The sequence below is a fragment of the Neophocaena asiaeorientalis genome, unplaced genomic scaffold (assembly GCF_003031525.2).
Source record: "Neophocaena asiaeorientalis asiaeorientalis breed wild unplaced genomic scaffold, Neophocaena_asiaeorientalis_V1.1 scaffold1580, whole genome shotgun sequence".
Classification (NCBI taxonomy): Eukaryota; Metazoa; Chordata; class Mammalia; order Artiodactyla; family Phocoenidae; genus Neophocaena; species Neophocaena asiaeorientalis.
Window position 1 is genome coordinate 1 of NW_020173006.1, and position 20,774 is coordinate 20,774.

The 20,774-nt window shown below is 46.2% G+C and overlaps 2 protein-coding genes across 3 annotated transcripts in view; one reads left to right on the forward strand and one right to left on the reverse strand.

Moving 5' to 3' along the window:
* Positions 1–1,371: 1,371 nt before the first annotated feature.
* On the forward strand, positions 1,372–18,873 carry HDAC1 (histone deacetylase 1). Its single transcript, XM_024742393.1, has 12 exons — positions 1,372–1,488; positions 10,882–10,956; positions 12,688–12,826; positions 13,287–13,428; positions 14,533–14,625; positions 15,784–15,892; positions 15,974–16,114; positions 16,671–16,779; positions 16,874–17,004; positions 17,259–17,411; positions 17,948–17,996; positions 18,271–18,873. Exons 1-12 carry the CDS (start codon positions 1,398–1,400, stop codon positions 18,296–18,298), a joined length of 1,260 nt encoding a protein of 419 aa, XP_024598161.1. The 5' UTR covers positions 1,372–1,397; the 3' UTR covers positions 18,299–18,873.
* A 193-nt stretch (positions 18,874–19,066) lies between these two features.
* The window catches only part of MARCKSL1 (MARCKS like 1), a 3,103-nt gene continuing 1,395 nt past the window's right edge, over positions 19,067–20,774 (reverse strand). For both annotated transcript variants that reach the window (XM_024742383.1, XM_024742382.1), the window contains one exon: positions 19,067–20,337. In XM_024742383.1, the coding sequence (XP_024598151.1) occupies positions 19,828–20,337 (510 nt within the window). In that variant the 3' untranslated portion in view covers positions 19,067–19,827. The remainder of the gene's footprint in view (positions 20,338–20,774) is intronic.

The following is a 20,774-nucleotide window of genomic DNA, read 5'->3' on the forward strand; positions in this document are numbered from 1 at the left end:
TTGTTGTGGTGTGCGGGCTTCTCATTGCGGTGGCTTCCCTTTTTGCAGAGCACGGGCTCTTGGCGCGCGAGCTTCAGTAGTTGTGGCTCGCAGGCTCAATAGTTGTGGTGCACGGGCTTAGTTGCTCCATGGCATGTGGGATCTTCCCGGACCAGGGCTCAAACCTGTGTCCCCAGCATTGGCAGACGGATTCTTAACCACTGCACCACCAGGGAAGCCCTCTATGGGTGTTTTTTAATAAAACAGTATCTGTCTTTCAATTTCAGTATTTCTCTTTATATTAAGTGAGGATTAAATGAGAGTCAAATAGTCCATGGAGCCAGACCTTTTGAGTTCTTATTCCGGCTTACTAGCCATGTAACCTTGGGCAAATTATGTTTAACCCCTCTCTGCTGTAGTTTCCTTACTGCAAAGTGAAGATAATAATAGTATGGACTTTAAAAGGTTGTGCCTAAAACAGTGACTGGCACAGAGTAAATAATTAATGTTAGCTGTATTGAAAATGCTTTATAAACTATAAAAGTATTGGTTATTAGAAAAGAAGAGGGTTGTCTTTGAAGGAGACCCACCTTTAAGGCAGGAGAGGAAGAGAATTTTTAAAAAGAAGGCAGGCTGAATCAGAATGTTGGGATAACCTGGAAATTACTATGTCAAGGAAGTTCTTATGGGGAGGATGTGATCAGAATTGTTGGTGTGGTGATGATTCATAAAGGATTTCCCATCTATTTCAGTTATTACTAGCCACCCCTTCTTCTTGAACTCTTAGAGCCATTTGGCCCATAATTATATATTGTTATATTGAATATTAAAAAGAAAGTTATTTGTAAAACAATTTACAAAGAGATTTAACAGTCTCATCCAATTCTCACCACTTCCCTGTGAAGTACATGTTGTTATCCCTATTTGGTAAATGAGGAAATTGAGGCTCAAGAGATAGACTTGCCACCATAATTAAATACTTACAACAATTTTTTTTTTTTTTTTTTTTTTTGGGGCCCCCCCCCCCCGGGGGCTGGGGGGTCCTAGGATCCTCCCGGACTGGGGCACAAACCTGTGTCCCCTGCATCGGCAGGCGGACTCCCAACCACTGCCCCACCAGGGAAGCCCTTAAAACAATTTTTTAAATTAAAAAATGGAAAAAAAGAAAGAAAAGATAGACTTGCCTAGGCAATAGAGCTTGAGATGCCATCTAGGTCTTGAGATACGGAATCTCTTTTGATAATCTTATTTGCTTAACTGGATTGTGAGTTTCTTGAGGACTGAATCTAATCAGTCATTTCTTTTTATTCTGTACAGCACCTAGCTCAGTGCTGAGTGAAGACTGGCAGTAGTCAAGAATAACATGCTGTTTTCTCCCCTCTGCCCTCTAGCGCCCTCACAAAGCCAATGCTGAGGAGATGACCAAGTACCACAGTGATGACTACATTAAATTCTTGCGCTCCATCCGCCCAGATAACATGTCTGAGTACAGCAAGCAGATGCAGAGATGTAAGTCTATTCTGTTCCCTCCCTACTGTCAAGCCCCCAGTTGGATCTCCCTTCAAGTTGGAGAGACTCACCCTACCTTCCCTTGTATCCCCCATTTAGCTGACACCTGATTTTCCCTGCTTCCTGAGGGTACCAAAGTGTTTCTTTTGTCTCAAGACTGGTTTTCTTTGTTTCCTGATTGTAAGAAATAGATTGAACTTTGTCCAGTTAGGTTCAAAACATTACCCACCCATCCCCCCCCAAACTGTAATTGTTGTAATGGAAAAAGCACTGACCTGGGTTGGGGAGACAGGTGATATAGGTCCCGGCACTGACTCTTAACTGACTGGGGCAAGTCACTTCCCCTCAGATTTTTCTTTTGTAAAATGGACTGGATGTCATCCCATGCAACTGTAACTGCTCTCACTATGTGAGTATTAGTTAAGAACTTAGCAGCCACTTAGACTCTAGGTCATGTAATCTTTGAGTTAAGGTGATTCTGCCCCTGCCCCTTGGGACTTGAAACTCAGAACAGGTCACATCTCAGAAGCCACACTCAGCTTACAGGAATTATGGGGATTGTTTTAGCTGTGTGGAAAAATTATGTTCAAATTTGGGAAGAAACTATCATCCCTGATTTCTCACTTGTGTTATTTTAGAAATTATCCCTTAGCACCTAAGATCTCATAATAAAACAATGTAACAGTATTGTCTAGAAGAAGTTGTGAATAGTTTATGACAGCTTATTTTGAAATACCAGGAGATCTATGGCACTTTTTTGTTGCTACTGGCACAAGGTAGTCTGATTCCCAAGGCAGAAATTTATTTGTTACAATAATTGTACGCTGGTAATGATTAGAGAACCACAGAGACCTTTCATGAAGCATTAAGCTTCTTTGCCACCCACAACTCCAGGAGCTGCCACCGCATCTAAGTGAGGTACTTACTGTCTGAATTGACAGGGTCTTATTTCCTTCTCAGGTGAGACAGATTCATTCCTTTGCTTTAGATGGCTTTAGGGCCGTTCCATAACTTATTTAGGCTAGCGATAAGGCTCTACTCTCAGTAGAGAGGGCTCTCATTAGAGAAGCAGCTTGGTATTAAAGCAAGAGAATGAGCTTTGATGTCTTGGTTTGAATCCCATAGCTCTGCCACTTAGCTCTGTGTTCTTGAGTATGTCCCCTAGCCTTTCTGAGCCTTGTTTTACCTTCTTTAAAAGGAAGACAGTAGTGCCTGTTTCATAATGGAGTTTGGGGGGGATGAGTAAGATACTGTATTTATTTATTTATTTTTAAAATATTTATTTATTTATTTTTGGCTGTGTTTGGTCTTCGTTGCTGCATGCGGGCTTTCTCTAGTTGTGGTGAGCGGGGGCTACTCTTCGTTGTGGTGTACAGGCTTCTCGTGGTGGTGGCTTCTCTTATTGCCGAGCACAGGCTCTAGTAGTATGGGCTTCAGTAGTTGTGGCATGCGGGCTTAGTAGTTGTGGCTCACGGGCTCTAGAGCGCAGGCTCGCAGGCTCAGTAGTTGTGGTGCATGGGCTTAGTTGCTCCACGGCCTGTGGGATCTTCCTGGACCAGGGCTCGAACCTGTGTCCTCTGCATTGGCAGGTGGATTCTTAACCACTATGCCACCAGGGAAGCCCAAGATAATGTATTTAAAGCAGTGAATAGTAGCTTTTGCTGTTATAACTTATTGCTTTTATTTTCAAATCTATCAAGACAGACGACATATTAGGCCCTCAGGAGTGCGCAGGTTTGGTTCTGGCTCCCAGTTTGCTCCAGTTTTCCTGAAACCAGCATTCTAAAGTTGTGCATTGAAAAATGAGGTCTGAGATTTTTTTGTCATTGAAGGTGGGGGTAAAAAGGATTCACATTCAATGCAATCCCTATCAAACTACCAATGGCACTTTTCACAGAACTAGAACAAAAAATTGCACACTTTGTATGGAAACACAAAAGGCCCTGAATAGCCAAAGCAATTTTGAGAAAGAAAAACGGAGCTGGAGGAATCAGGCTCCTGGACTAAGCTGTGGCTCACGGGCCAAGCTGCTCTGCGGCATGTGGGATCTTCCCAGACTGGGGCACGAACCTGCGTCCCCTGCATCGACAGGCAGACGCTCAACCACTGTGCCGCCAGGGAAGCCCGGTCACCTTATTTTTTTATAAAGGAGGCAAGAATATACAATGGAGAAAAGACAGCCTCTTCATTAAGTGGTGCTGAGGAAACTGGACAGCTACATGTAAAAGAATGAAATTAGAACCATACACAAAAATAAATTCAAAATGGATTAAAGACCTAAATGTAAGGCCAGACACTATAAAACTCTTAGAAGAAAACGTAGGCAGAACACTCTATGACATAAATGACAGCAAGATCCTTTTTGACCCACCTCCTAGAGAAATGGAAGTAAAAACAAAAATAAACAAATGGGACCTATTGAAACTTAAAAGCTTTTGCACAGCAAAGGAAACTATAAACAAGACGAGAAGACAACCCTCAGAATGGGAGAAAATACTCACAAATGAAGCAACTGACAAAGGATTAATCTCCAAAATTTACAAGCAGGTCATGCAACTCAATAACAAAAAAACAAACAACCCAATCCAAAAATGGGCAGAAGACCTAAATAGACATTTCTCCAAAGAAGATATACAGATTGCCAACAAACACATGAAAGGATGCTCAACATCACTAATCATTAGAGAAATGCAAATCAGAACTACAATGAGGTGTCACCTCACACCAGTCAGAATGGCCATCATCAAACAATAAATGCTGGAGAGGGTGTGGAGAAAAGGGAACCCTCTTGCACTGTTGGTGGGAATGTAAATTGATACAACCACTATGGAGAACGGTATAGAGGTTCCTTCAAAAACTAAAAATAGAACTACCATACAACCCAGCAATCCCACTACTGGGCATATACCCTGAGAAAACCGTAATTCAAAAAGAGTCATGTACCACAATGTTCACTGCAGCTCTTTTTACAATAGCCAGGACATGGAAGCAACCTAAGTGTCCATCGACAAAGAAGATGTGGCACATATAAACAATGGAATATTTCTCAGCCATAAAAAGAAATGAAATTGAGTTATTTGTAGTGAGGTGGGTGGACCTAGAGTCTGTCATACAGAGTGAAGTAAGTTAGAAAGAGAAAAACAAATACCGTATGCTAACACATATATATGGAATCTAAAAAAAAAAATGGTTCTGAAGAATCTAGGGCCAGGACAGGAATAAAGAAGCAGATGTAGAGAATGGACTTGAGGACGTGGGGAGGGGAAAGGGTAAGCTGGGACGAAGTGAGAGAGTGGCATGGACATACATACACTACCAAACATAAAATAGATAGCTAGTGTGAAGCAGCTGCATAGCACAGGGAGATCAGCTCGGTGATTTGTGACCACCTAGAGGGGTGGGATAGGGAGGATGGGAGGGAGACGCAAGAGGGAGGAGATATGGGGATACATGTGTGTATAGCTCATTCACTTTGCTATAAAGCAGAAACTAATACAACATTGTAAAGTAAGTACACTCCTGTAAAGATGTTAAAAAAAAGAAAAGATGAGGCTCTCTTGATAAACCTTTAGCCAGACACATCAAGAAAAAGAGGGGAAGGACTCAAATCAATAAAATTAGAAATGAAAAAGGAGAAGTTACAGCAGACACCACAGAAATACAAAGCATCGTAAGAGACTACTACAAGCAGCTCTGTGCCAATAAAATGGACAACCTGGAAGAAATGGACAAATTCTTAGAAAGGTATAACCTTCCAAAACTGAACCAGGAAAAAATAGAAAATATGAACAGACCAATCATAAGTAATAAAATTGAAACTGTGATTAAAAATCTTCCAACAGGAGCTTCCCTGGTGGCACAGTGGTTAAGAATCTGCCTGCCAATGCAGGGGACACAGGTTCGAGCCCTGGTCTGGGAAGGTCTCACATGGTGCGGAGCAATGAAGCCCGTGCACCACAACTACTGAAGCCCACGCGCCTAGAGCCCATGCTCCTCAACAAGAGAAGCCACTGCAATGAGAAGCCTGCGCACCATAACAAAGAACAGCCCCTGCTCGCCGCAACTGGAGAAGCCTGCATGCGGCAACGAAGACCCAACGCAGCCAAAAATAAATGAGAAAAAAACCCACAAAAGAACCACATATTAAAAAATATATATATATATTCCAACAAACAAAAGTCCACGACCAGATGGCTTCACAGGTGAACTCTGTCAAACATTTAGAGAAGAGCTAACACCCATCCTTCTCAAACTCTTCCAAAAAACTGCAGAGAAAGGAGCACTCTCAAACTCATTCTATGAAGCCACTATCACCCTGATAACAAAACCAGATAAAGATGTCACAAAAAAAGAAAACTACAGGCCAATATCACTGATGAATACAGATGCAAAATCCTCAACAAAATGCTAGCAAACAGAATCCAACAGCACATGAAAAGAATCATACATCATGATCAAGTGGGATTTATCCCAGCGATGCAAGGATTCTTCAATATACACAAATCAATTAATGTGATATACTGTATTAACAAACTGAAGAAGAAAACACCATATGATCATCTCAATAGATGCAGAAAAAGCTTTTGACAAAATTCAACACCCGTTTATGATAAAAACTCTCCAGAAAGTGGGCATAGAGGGAACCTACGTCAACATAATAAAGGCCATATACGGGGCTTCCCTGGTGGCGCAGTGGTTGAGAGTCTGCCTGCCAATGCGGGGGACGCAGGTTCGTGCCCCGGTCTGGTCCGCGGAGCGGCTGGGCCTGTGGGCCGTGGCCGCTGGGCCTGCGCGTCCGGAGCCTGTGCTCTGCGAGGGGAGGGGCCACGGCAGTGGGAGGCCCGCGTACCGAAAAAATAAAAAATAAAGGCTATATACGACAAACCCACAGCAAACATCATTCTCAATCGTGAAACTGAAAGCATTTCCTCTAAGATCAGGAAAAGGACAAGGATGTCCACTCTCGCCACTATTATTCAACATAGTTTTGGAAGTCCTAGCCACGGCAATCAGAAGAAATAGAAATAAAAGGAATACAAATTGGAAAAGAAGAAGTAAAACTGTCACTGTTTGCAGATGACGTGATACTATACATAGAGAATCCTAAACATGCCACCAGAAAACTACTAGAGCTAATCAATGAATTTGGCAAAGTTGCAGGATACAAAATTAATGCACAGAAATCTCTTGCATTCCTATACACTAATGATGAAAAATCTGAAAGAGAAATTAAGGAACCACTCCCATTTACCACTGCAACAAAATGAATAAAATACCTAGGAATAAACCTACCTAGGGAGACAAAAGACCTGTACACAGAAAACTGTAAGATACTGATGAAAGAAATCAAAGATAACACAAACAGATGGAGAGATATACCATGTTCTTGGATTGGAAGAATCAATATTGTGAAGATGACTATACTACCCAAAGCAACCTGCAGATTCAATGCAATCCCTATCAAATTACCAGTGGCATTTTTTACAGAATTAGAACATAAAATCTTAAAATTTGTATGGAGCCACAAAAGACCCTGAATAGCCAAAGCAGTCTTCAGGGAAAAAAACGGAGCTGGAGGAATTAGACTCCCTGACTTCAGACTATACCTCAAAGCTACAGTAATCAAGACAATATGGTACTGGCACAAGAACAGAAATATAGATTAATGGAACAGGATAGAAAGCCCAGAGATAAACCCATGCACCTATGGTCAACTAATCTATAGCAAAGGAGGCAAGAACATACAATGGAGAAAAGAGAGTCTCTTCAATAAGTGGTGCTGGGAAAACTGGACAGCTACATGTAAAAGATGAAACTGGAACACTCCCTAACACCATACGTAAACAAATCAAAGGACAAAGGATTAATCTCCAAAATATACAAACAGCTTATGCAGCTCAATATTAAAAAAACAAACAACTCAATCCAAAAATGGGCAGAAGACCTAAATAGACACTTCCCCAAAGAAGAGAGAAGAAGCACACGAAAAGCTGCTCAACATCACTAATTATTAGAGAAATGCAAATAAAAACTACAATGAGGTATCACCTGACACCGGTTAGAATGGGCATCATCAGAAAATCTACAAACAACAAATGCTGGAGAGGGTGTGGAGAAAAGGGAACCCTCTTGCACTGTTGGTGGGAATGTAAATTGATACAGCCACTATGGAGAACAGTATGGAGGTTCCTTAAAAAACTAAAAATAGAATTACCAGATTTCTAGAATTCTAGAATTCTAGAATTACCAGAATTACCAGATGGCCCAGCGATCCCATTACTGGGCATATACCCAGAGAAAACCGTAATTCAGAAAAACACATGCACCCCAATGTTCATTGCAGAACTATTTGCAATAGCCAGGTCATGGAAGCAACCTAAATGCCCATCGACAGACGAATGGATAAAGAAGATGTGGTACATACATACAATGGAATATTACTCAGCCATAAAAAGGAATGAAATTGGGTCATTTGTAGAGACGTGGATGGATCTAGAGACTGTCATACAGAGTGAAATAAGTCAGAAAAAAAAACAAATATCGTATATTAACGCATATATGTGGAACCTAAAAACATGGTACAGATGAACTGGTTTGTAGGGTAGAAATAGAGACACAGATGTAGAGAACAAATGTATAGACACCAAGGGGGGAAAGTGGCACGGGGGAGTGGTGGTGGTGGGACGAATTGGGAGATTGGGATTGACATATATACGCTAATATGTATAATATAGATAACTGATAAGAACCTGCTGTATAAAAAAATTAAATTAAATTAAAAAAAAAAAGGATGAGATTCTCTAAGTACTGCAAGGCACCTTACTGACTTGATTCAGAGAGATGTCACTAGTGCAGTGCTTTATAACCAGGGGTGTCTACAGGGACAATAACAGGGATGAAGAGCTGAGTTTTTTTCAGTATTTATCAACACCTAACCTAGGAAGTTAATACATGTAGTAAGACCAAATAAGTCTGGTTTCCTTGATCTTGCTAGGATGTAATTTAAATGCTTTATGGTCACTTTGAGAATTTGAGAATCTTAAGCAGACGTTCTGACATAATTTTTAATAATTAAAAATGGGAACATAAATAAATGCAATTTTTATTTTTGGCAGATAGTCTATCAAAACATGAGGCTTATGGTAGAAACGTGATAAAAGGGACTTGTGCTGGTAAAATTTGGAGGCATTCTTGTCCATTTTGTAGATGTATAAACTGAAACCCAGGGAGGTGAGATGACTTTCCCAGGGTCACACAGCAAGATAGTGGTAGAATGGAACTCTGGTTTCCTGATTCTGGACTATTTTAAAATATGTTGCACATAAAATATTTCAGACACACACACAAAACTATAAAAAATTATACGATGATCAAACATGTCCCTACAACCAGCCTAAGAAAGAAAACATTGCCAGTACAGTTGAAGCCCTCCTGGGCACCTCTCTTTGATCACATACCCTTCCTCTTCTACTCCACTCTCCACCCCATTCCCACCACCACCAAGGTGTAAGCAGTATCCTGAAGTCAGTGTTTAATCCCATGTGTCTCTTTCTGCAGTATATGCTTTTTAGTGCCTTCTTGACCTACGTCTGCTCCCCCATCTCTCACCCAGTATTGCTCCCCGTCAGTCTAAAGCCAGCCTAAGAATGAGAGAAGTATTTATAGTGGGAAGAGGGAAAACCCATAGAAAAGTCCTCCCTAGTCTCACAGATTAGTCCCAAGTGAGGGTCTGCTCTCCCATTTTACCCCTTTTCCATCTGTAATCACACAGCTCCCTTGAGCTGGGAATAATGGACTGGCCATCTGAGCCACATGTTGGTTTGGGGCCTGAAGGAATATATTTTTTCTCGTTTCTAAAATACCAATTTCTTGTCATGGGAGCTCCACATCTCAAATAGGAGTATAAGCAAAGCTTTGGGAACCCAGACAGGCCAAGCCCACTGAAGGAGGAAGCAGCCCGAGAGGGAAATCAATTGCTGATGGATAAATGAATAGCCTGGCCTCAGGGACCAAAGTTCTTGTTGACACAGCCTCCCAGTGTTTACCTGGGAAGTGGGGGAGAGAGCCACCTACTGCTTACCCCTGTACCCGCCACCTTTCCTCGGAGCACTATGCTTGGCAGGGCACCAGATCTGAGCACCCTCCCAAGTTCAGGGCAGTGGTAACTTTTGTGGTTATTGCAAACCTTGAGCTTCAGCTGTGTCTCAAGAGGTCACCACAGTCTAAGCTGGGCTCTCCTACCCTCCTCATCCTAGGGCTCCTCCTCCTTGCTCTACTTTGGGAACCCCTGTTGATAATAATGCATGCAATGGGAAGGCTGGGACAAGAGAACAAGAATTTAGCCCCACCCCTGCCTCTAACTTCTGTATATCATTGACATCTCAGCAGTTTCCTTTTCTGTGAGAGCAGACTTGGAGCCATAAGGTTCCTCTGTAGCTCTGAGTCTACAGCCTTCAGGTGTGCTTCCCTTCCTGTCTTTTTCATTTTATTTGCATTATTGTTTGCATGTGGTTCCACATTATGTGTTAGTTTGTACTTTTACCCCTTAGGCCTGAAATAACTTTCCTCCAGTTGTCACTTGGTATAGTAGAAGAGCACTGGACTGTGGGAGTCAGGACACCTGGACTCTGGTTCTACCACTGCCTGGTTATATAACCCTGGGCGAGTCACTTAACTTCTCCACATCTGTTTGTTCCTCTGCAGAGTGGGGTTGATATTTGTCTCGTCCAGCTTTTATGGGTTGTTAGGATCAAATGAGACTGTGTATGTGAAATTACTGCGGAAGAGGCCAGAGTATATTTTCGTAGGCTTTTAGGACAGGCAGACCAATCCTTGAATACCGCCTCTGCCATTTACTGACAGTTCACCTCTTTGAGCCTGTTTCTCCATTTATAAAATAGGACCAAACCCTACCTCAGGTGTGTGAGGATAAGCGACACCAGGTACTTAAAGCACTGAGCATAGTGTCTGGCACGTTGTTAAGCATCCAGTGGATGACAGTATAGGTCTCTGTTCTTCACTTCCTTGTTGGTCAGCTGGAGTGAGGTCCAGGAACAAACCCAGGCTGGAATAAGAGGCTGTATTTTTCTCCCTCAGGAATGAACCAACATTTTCCAAGTATTTACTTGCTAAATGCTTCCCCATATAAGATTTCTATCAATCTTCTCAACAATTGGGTAAGGTGGATGTCAATATTGCTAGTTATAGATAATGAACGAAAGCTCAAGAAAGTTAAGTGACTGGACCCAGTCACACAGCCAGTAAGTAGTAGAGCCTGGACAAGAACCCAAGCCTTCTGAATCCAAATTCTGCATTTTTTCCATCAGCTCATAAATATGTAAACAAAAACTAAAGGAAATTGTGGAAACTAACCTTTTCCTATGTTTTTTCAAGTTAACGTTGGTGAGGACTGTCCGGTATTTGATGGCCTCTTTGAGTTCTGTCAGCTATCTACTGGTGGCTCTGTGGGTAAGGAATATACATCCCTCCTTAAAGGCTGTGCTGGGTTGTACTAGTGAGGTCTGTCTTTTAGGCCACTATCCCAGTGAGGCTGACCTGTGACCATGTAAAATGGTCCTGTGAGTTTTTACCTTAGGTCTTGAAAATGTCCTGGTTTAGTCCCAGCCCAGGTTCAATCTGACATGGAACAGAGAGGTGTCCTTGGCTGTCCTCTCCTACCAAGACATCCTATATACAGGAACTCTCTGCAGACCTCATGGCCTTGTTGAGATGCTGTACATAAAAGTAACTTGTGAACTGCACAGTGCTATAAAAATGGGAAGTGTCATCATCTGTCTTACAAAAGAGTATGGTAATTACCTTTGGAGGTCAGAAATACTCCCCACACATCTCCCACTTCCATTTGTAATGTCTAGATTACCTCCAGGATCACTCTACGCTTTTTTTTTTTTCTTTTAAAATTTAGGAAGTTTATTTATTTATTTTTTTTTAATTAATTAATTTTGGCTGCACTGGGTCTTAGTTGCAGCGTGCGGGATCTTTAGTTACGGCATGCATGCGAGATCTAGTTCCCCAACAGGGGAGTGAACCTGGGCCCCCTGCATTGGGAGCGTGGAGTCTTACCCACTGGACCACCAGGGAAGTCCCACTCTACCCTTTTTTAACAAATGTTTATTTTTCTATGATCATTGTTTTTTCGCCTCCCCCTTCGCTACCACCTCCTAATATAATCTCAGAAAACAAAGAAGTACACAGGGAAAAAAACTGACTACAATCACACTGTCCACAGATAACCATCGTTACCATTTTGGTGTTTGTACATCCATGCTTTTTTCTGTGTGCATATATCTGGACATAACATATATACATCTGTATTTTACAAAAAATGTGTCATATATATGTATAGTTTTGTGCCTACATTTTTTACGCAGTAAATCTTTTTATTTATTTAATTTTTTAATTTATTTAGTTTTGGCCACTCCATGTGGCTTGGGGGATCTTAGTTCCCTGACCAGGGCTTGAAACCCGGTCCCCGGCAGTGGAAGCGTGGAGTCCTAACCACTGGACCGCCAGGGAATTCCCTCTATGTTTTTTTTTGTTTGTTTGTTTTTGGGGGGTATGCGGGCCTCTCACTGTTGTGGCCTCTCCCGTTGTGGAGCACAGGCTCCGGATGCGCAGGCTCAGCGGCCATGGCTCACGGGCCCAGCCGCTTCGCGGCATGTGGGATCTTCCCGGACCGGGGCATGAACCCGTGTCCCCTGCATCGGCAGGCGGACTCTTAACCACTGCGCCACCAGGGAAGCCCCTCTTCAAAATGTTTTGACCATGAACCACATTTAGAAGTATTTACACTTGCAATCCAGGTTATGCATGCACGCGCACAACACCCTCTCACTCTGCAGCCAGTTTCACAAAACAGTGGTTACCTTTACTATTATTCTGATATTTTTATTCTAGTCTGTCTCATTTAAAATATATATACTAATCATAACCCACTAAACCAATTTTAAGGCCTACTAGTGAGGTACCACCTTCAGTTTGGAAAACAGTTTTTTTAGAGTAGCCATTGTCATGTTTATTCCTGTTGGAATAGGGTAGGGGGAGAGGACTGGCTTGTGAATTGTACAATACAGCTGTTGAATAGGCAGGTCCTACCTCTCACTGGGTTCCCTTGGCTTCTTGGGGGAAAGGGAGAGAGTGGCTTGATAACAGGCTTGTGTTCTTTCTTCCCACGTCCAGCAAGTGCCGTGAAACTTAATAAGCAGCAGACGGACATCGCTGTGAATTGGGCTGGGGGCCTACACCATGCAAAGAAGTCCGAGGCATCTGGCTTCTGTTACGTCAATGATATCGTCTTGGCCATCCTGGAACTGCTAAAGTATGCCTTCCTGGCCTTGTCTCTTGGAGGAGCACCTTAGGCCAGGTTCCCATTTCCCCCTCCCCCGGGCTTGCCTCCCTAGTTTGCTTTTCCTAGCAGTGTGCTGGCTAGGATGTGTTCGGTGAGTGTCTCTGGCCATCCTCTCCTTGACGGGGTCTTGATTTGATCTGAGCCCACGGCAAGATCAGGGGCAGGCGCTGCTCAGATCCTGCCTCCAGAGTGTCCCTGTGTGGCTGGAGTTGACCCTGGCTGTAGAGTAGGAAGATCGGACTTGATCGGCTTGGTCAGGCCTCTGGAGACACCCTGCCGCTCTTCCACCTTCCTTCAGCCAGTTTCCGCGTCTCTGGTGCTTAGAGATACCTGAGGGAGGCAGCCAGCCCGGTAAGCTGGGACCTGGCGCCCTTGGCGCGTCCCACTCCCAAAGAGCCCCCAGAACCCCCTGACCCCCTTCTGATCCTAGGTATCACCAGAGGGTGCTGTATATTGACATTGATATTCACCACGGCGATGGCGTGGAAGAGGCCTTCTATACCACAGACCGAGTCATGACTGTGTCCTTTCATAAATATGGAGAGTACTTCCCAGGAACTGGGGACCTACGGGTGAGAACTCCCTTCAGGGGCCAACCAGCTCACCCTCAGCTGCCAGCTCTTAACTCTCCTATCTCATGTCACCAAAAACCACTTCCTGCGTCTTCTGCCATTCAGAATACCACACCCCAGCCTGGGACACCTGCCATGGTCTCTTTCCCTCTCTTATTCTGGAGGAAGGGAATGATGGTACATAAAGGGTTGGAAGGGATGGGGGTCTCCTGACTATTGCACTTCCCTCCTGGCCACAGCTGAGTTGCATTACACTATTCACATGTCCCAGACAGCTTGAATTTTAGGCTAGAAACATCACGTTCTCTCCCATGGGCTAGGAATTGGGACCTTTATGGACCATCTCAAGGGTTCTTAATGTTTTTAGGTTACCCTCCCCTTTGACCATCTGACTGAAAGCTATGTACTCTCTCCCCATAAGTACATGAAATTTTACATTTGTTATCAAATAGTTAATAGACGCCTCCTCCTACTGAAGCCCATCCAGGGACCTCAGGATAAGAATCCCTGGAAGCTGATTCATTAAGCTGTTCTGCTTTGTGAGAGCCTGACTACAATGAAACCAGCCATTTTGCCATGCCAGTGGCCCTTGGGTGAAAAAGTGGCACTAATTCAGTTGTTTGCCATGGCAAGCATTATAATAACTGAGCCTTTACAATTTTGAAGAATTCTTCTTCCGTTTCTGCTTTCCTTCCACACCTCCCTAGAGAGGAGAGTGGTGGGTAGAGGAGTGAGCAGTAGACCGCTCTGGAAAGGAAAGGGTTGTTGTGGGGTGGGTGTTATTTCTATGGTCCAGCCCCCAGCCACCTTTAACCCAGTCCAGGGGGAGAGGTCTCATGCTGTGTGGTAGGATATTCAGTCTCTGGTTCCATAAATGATTCTCAGCCTGGATGCAGACTCAGTGGTGTGTCCAGAGACGTGAGCTAGACTTGTTCCACCAGTGAGGGGAATGGTGCTAACCTGCTCTGTCCCTGGCCCACCTCATGGGCCCAGCTTATCTCTCTTAGAACCACTGCTTCTTTCCTTAGCCTTCCAGCCCTCATCCTTGAACTTCCTCCTAGCTTCATCATCTTTCAGTTTTACTTTAATGTGCTTCTTGATTAGGATATTGGGGCTGGCAAAGGCAAGTATTATGCTGTGAACTACCCGCTCCGAGATGGGATTGATGATGAGTCCTATGAGGCCATTTTCAAGCCGGTAAGTGGCTTAGGCTTATCCACCACTGGGCTATAAACAGGATTGATCTAAGGGAGGGGTAGCAAAACACCTCCAGTGTACTTCGGGATCTCTCCCCACTGAGAGGCTGGCTGGAAATGAGATGTGTTTGAGCCCTGGATTGCATGCTGTATGGCCAGTTAGGGGAACAAAATTCATCCAGATATTTACTGATGCCTTCTGTGGGTCAGGCCCTCTGCTGGATACAAGAATAGCTAAGACATGATCCATGCCCTTGAAGACCTCACAGTCTGTGGTGTGGGAGGCAAGCACATCCCTGACAGCATGTGGTCAGTGCTGTTTTTGAGGGATGAACATGGGCTGGGGAAAGCGTAGTCAGAGGTGATTTCACAGAGGTAGTGACATTTGAGCTGGACTTTGAGAAATGAGGAGTTACCCATGTGAAGGAGGCGGAGGCTGGAGGGGAGGGGTGGCATTCAGCAGAGGGAACAGCACCAGCAGAAGCATAGAGGTGCCAATACCTGGTATGTAGGCCAGTATGGTGTGGGGGAGGAGTGTTGAAGGATGTGGTGGGAAATGTTTGTGGGGTCAGTATTTCAAAGGGAGCCTTGAATGCCATGCTGAGGAATTAAATCTTCACCTGTAAGCAATAAGGAACCATCACTAGAGTAGTAACCTAGTTAGGTTAGGTTAGGTAGTTGTTTAGCAAACACCAGGTGCCTACTATGTACCTTGTAGTAAGGGCAACAGAAAAGCCTAAGTTATGGTCTCTGTCCTCAGTTACATTAGAATCTAGTGAGAATGAGATAAAAAGTGAAGTGCGTCCTCACAGTATAAGGCTCAAAGTCTGTAGGACCAAGTGCGTAGAGCAGATGCAGCTAAGGGCTGCATCAGAAGGGCTTCTTGGAGCAACGAAAGAAGGGAAAGATCTAGGGAATTGATAAGGTTGTTTTAGGTTCCTTATTAGAGCTAGAAGGCTCTTGGAGATCCTCTCAAATTGGAAAACTGAACAAACTGGGGAAATGAGAAGCCCAGGCTTGTACTCGCTTTTCTCTGAGGGAGAGTGGAAGGTAGCAGTGAGTGATAAGGAACCGAAGAAAGTGCTGCACCCACACTTTTCAGCCTGAACCTCAAATAGCTTTTCTTGAGGCTGGTAGTGACCAGGTTGTGTCCTTTCAGGTCATGTCCAAAGTAATGGAGATGTTCCAGCCCAGTGCAGTCGTCTTACAGTGTGGCTCTGACTCCTTGTCTGGTGATCGGTTAGGTTGCTTCAATTTGACCATCAAAGGTGAGGCCAGGTAGCATAGAGACGGGAGGGCAGGGTCCTGCTGGGTGCTCCTGCAACTTGGCACACCTTCTCCCACCAAAGGGCACGCCAAGTGTGTGGAATTTGTGAAGAGCTTCAACCTGCCTATGCTGATGCTGGGAGGAGGTGGCTACACCATTCGTAATGTCGCCCGGTGCTGGACATACGAAACAGCTGTGGCCCTGGACACAGAGATCCCTAATGGTAATAGCTGCAGGGCCAGATTGGGCTGGGCAGCGCAGGAGCTCACGTGCCCCTTTCCCATTGGCTCTACAACCTCTCCTCTTCAGAGTCTCATTCTCCTGCTATCCTCTTGTGGTTTTCAGACCATAGCTGTCAGTTTTTTTCTGAGTCCTTTAGTTGACCCTGTCCCCTGTCCCTCAGCTGCTGGTCTGGACAAAATTATCAGTGCTTATCTATAGCTTTGGAATTCATACTCTGTAGGGTAACTGGGGTAGTGATTGAGGGAGTGCTCACAATGAATATTGCCTAAATTTTTCTAAACCAGGGGCTTCAGCCTGCTCCATACACACAAACACACAAACACACGCGCGTATGCAAACACACCACTGGTGTGGACACTGGAGAATGGCTTTAAAAAAAATTGAAATCCTATAGGTACCCAAGCCTCACCCTATCTTGGAGGCATGCTTCTCTGTTTGATAGTTGGGCTCACAGGTCCAGATAAACCTACAGATGCTTTTCTCAGGGTCCCATGGTGGCCAGGTCTCTTAATTCTCTCACCCTCTGCCCCAATTAGAGCTTCCATACAACGACTACTTCGAATACTTTGGACCAGATTTCAAACTTCACATCAGTCCTTCCAATATGACTAACCAGAACACTAATGAGTACCTGGAAAAGATCAAGTGAGTATATCCTCCCCCACACCCCTAATTGAACATTCCAGGCTCTGGTTGGTCCCTGACCAGAGCCCAGCCACCTCTCTACCATTGGCCATAGACAGCGACTGTTTGAGAACCTGAGAATGCTGCCCCACGCGCCTGGGGTCCAAATGCAGGCCATTCCTGAGGATGCCATTCCAGAGGAGAGTGGCGATGAGGATGAAGAAGACCCTGACAAGCGCATTTCAAGTAAGACCGAGACCCAGGGGCCTCTACCTTCCTACTCTGCAGGCAGTTCTGACTTCCCTCCACTGTTCCTGGCTCCACATTCTCCCCAAGCTGCCCACCTGTTGAGAAACCCAAGTACCTGTGCCTGTAGGGGTAATTTAGAGGGTCCAGGTCCCCTTCCCTTGGTGTCTTTTGGGGGAACATGCAAGAAAGCGCTGGGCAGACCCTGAGATAAAGAATCTGCTCTCCCACCCATATTTTCCAATACTTCCCAGTCTGTTCCTCGGACAAACGAATTGCCTGTGAGGAAGAGTTCTCCGACTCTGACGAGGAGGGAGAAGGCGGTCGCAAGAACTCTTCCAACTTCAAAAAAGCCAAGAGAGTCAAAACAGAGGATGAGAAAGAGAAAGACCCAGAAGAGAAGAAAGGTGGGTTTGGGTTGGGCCAGGACTTGGATCTTGAGCCCCAGGCCCTGGAGGAGGAATTTATGTAGGGCACTGGGAGGAGGGAGCTGACTCAGGCCCTGCCAGCTCCTTAGGGCTCTTCCTTAGCTACTTGGGCCTTTCACTGGTTCCCAGAAGTGGCAGGGCCCACAAAAGAATGAAACTCAATTCGTCATCTTCACTGGCTGATTGAGCCCTGCCAGGCTCCAGAGCCAGGGACATGCCTGGGCTCCCCGTGGTCGGGAGCATGGCTCTCACATACCACCCAAGACCTTTTCTCAGTGCTTCACCCCAGTTTCCCAGGGGGCTGCCTCCACCCACCGGGTTCAGGCTCTAGCAGGCTGGGAAACCGGTCCAACCTGTTTGTCCTCTGCAGGGCTCGCTGGAGGGCCTGGGATGGGCTTTTCTCTCTTTTGTATGTCCAGTGAGCTGTAGTGTTGGGGAAGGGGTTTCAAAGTGGAGATCCCATGGGTCTTTCCAGAGGGGCTGCCCTTGGCCATCCCTGCACTCTTATGTTCTAGAAGTCACAGAAGAGGAGAAAACCAAGGAGGAGAAGCAAGAAGCCAAAGGGTGAGGAAGGAGCTGTCTATCATCTCCCTGGCATTGGAGCACCAGCCCCTTTGTCCCACCACGCTGAGAGGGAAGGCGCAGGGACAGCTGGTCCAGCTTACAAAGGCCTCTTTCAGGGACCAGTCTGTCTCTGCAGTTCTAGGCAGAGCTAGGAAGCCCCAGCCTTTAGCAGTCACCTGGGCAGCCGGGGTCCTGTGGAAGTCATTGTACCCACACTTTTGCCTTAAAGCCTCTAGGGTGGGTTATCTCATGCCAATCTCTGCTCTCTCCACAGGGTCAAGGAGGAGGTCAAGTTGGCCTGAACAGACCTCTCCAGTTCTGGCTTCTTGCCAAGTTCCCCACCTTTATCCCACAACCCCTCAGATTTTATATTTTCTATTTCTCTGTGTATTTATATAAAAATATATTAAATATAAACATCCCCAGGGACTAGACAGGAACCAGGGCCCTGAGCTCAGGGCACACGTGTTAGGTGAACTTTTCTAGTAGCTGCCTTGCCACCCATCCCTCCCGAACTCTTAATTTTGAACCATAACGGATGCCAGGTCTGGGTGGAAGGGATACACTTAAAGCAGGACAAGATCTTGAAGTGCCTGCTTTGAAAAGGTGCCCTTATTGAGCATTTTAGAAGGGGTGGCTGGGTCTTCAGGGACTCCCTGTTGTTCTCAGGCTCTTGTCATCAGCCATTTTTAGATTGATTCTGTTCTCATACCTTCCCACTGGCCCCCAGTGAGCCAAGAAACTCACACTGCCTGCCCTCTCTGTCCTCCCCCAATTCTGCAGATGGAGATTGGTAGTCTAGTTTCCTTTTTGAGATACTATTTTCATTTTTGTGAGAATCTTTGTAATAAAATGGTACATTTCTACACCCTCCTGAGCTTGTCTCCTAGTAGTATCCCTGGGTTCATTTCGACTCCACTTCCCTGCCCTTCTGGTGTCCATGAGGATCTGGGCAACCCCTCAAAAACAAAAGAACCCCACAAACTTACCTGTCTCAGTTCCCCCTCAAGGTTTGAGGTAGACCAGTCTTCTCACCCTACCCCAGAAGACCACTCATTAAAAAGCACCACTAAAGGGACGACATTTATTCCTTTTCCAAGTGTTACAGTAAAACCAGGTGGAAGAGAATGGTTTTAGCAGTTAGAAAAAAAAAAAAAAATTACAAATCTGGGGTTTGGCCATTAAAAGTTATTTACAACAATGGGAGGGGGAAAAAAAAAAAAGACAACAAGAAGTTGTTTCACATTACATACCTCCCCCCCACCCCAAAGCTTAATACTTGCTTACCAAGTCAAAAAAGAGACACAGTTGATTCACAAGCTGGAGGTTCGAACTTGAGTAAGACATTTAGAAAAACCTAGACAGGGGCAGTGTCCTCCCCAGCCCAGGGGCCACTAGGCCCAGCACAGGAGACTACAAACAACAGGGGAAGGTGGACACTCAGGGCGTGGGAGTAGGCACCCCCACCTCTGGCTCAGGGATTTGGGGAGTAAACAAAGCCTACTTGGAAAAGAATTGGGGAAGAAAACCAGCAACTGCCTTCTGCACAGGTGGGGACAGGGAAGGAGGCAGGGACAGGGGCAGGAGCATTTCACATCACTAACCTAACTTGGGAAACTGCAAGGGACCATCTTCGACTGGCCTTAGGAAGACCAGATGGATGATGGGAGAATCCACAGGAGGGAGAGGAGGAGAGGGAACGTGGCTAGGGGGCAACAGCCCCTTCCTTTCTGGGCACAGGAAGGCAGCCAGGGCACCAGGTCCAGGCAGTGACCTCACAAGGGCAGCACAGTTTTTGCAGCTTAGAGATCACCCACCTGCCCCCACCCAGCTACTCATTCTGCTCGCTCGCTGGTGTAGGGCCACTCTCCGGCCCCGAGGGAGTGGATGGCTCTGCGGCCTGGGGCCCTGCCTCTTCTGTGTCTCCTCCCTTGGAGGCAGCGCTAGCCTCTGCCCCTTTGGCCTGGGGCTCCTGGCTCTCAGGGGTGGCGGCATCCTTCCCTTCCAGGGCAGTGCCTTCCTCGCTGCAGGCACCGATCTCCCCCTGCTCCTGCTCTTCCTCTGTGGGTGAGGAGGCAGACGAATCACCCCCTCCCTCCTTCCGATTTCTCTTGAAGGACAGGCCACTCAATTTGAAAGGCTTCTTGAAAGAGAATTTCTTCTTCTTCTTGGGGGTCTCCTTGGGGGGGACCTCCCCCTTGGCCTCAGCGCCCTGGCTAGGGGGTGCCGGCTCGATGGCATCACCAGTGGCCCCGGCTGCCTCCTCTGTTCCGTTCACGGGGGTCGACTCCCCTTCACCTTTGGGGGATAAGTCTCCATTGCTTTTCACGTGGCCGTTCTCCTGCAGGGCAGAGGAGACAGCAATGAGGGCCGGGGCTCTTACTCCCCTCCCCCAGCCCGCCTCTGACCTCTTCCACGCAACGGGGTCCCGACTCATTCCGCCGCACCCCCAGAGCCTGGTTGTAACCTCACCCCACAGCCGGCATCCCGTCAAACCTCTCCCTCCTGCCCCGCACAGGCGCGCAGGGGCCACGGCCGACAGGAGGCGCTGGGGTCCCGGGGCCCCCACCCACCTCCCCCGGGGCGCGCTCTCTATTCCGCGCAGGGCCGCCCGCGGCCGCGGATCCCGGGCTGGCGGGTGAGCCGTGCAGCCGATATTGGGCGGGAAGCCGCCCCGGGGCGCTGTTCCCCACACCTGGACGGCCTATTTTCCCAGCCTCCTGCTTTGTGTAAACGGCCCCCACCCACCTCAGGCTCTCCCCACCTCGCGGCTCCGCC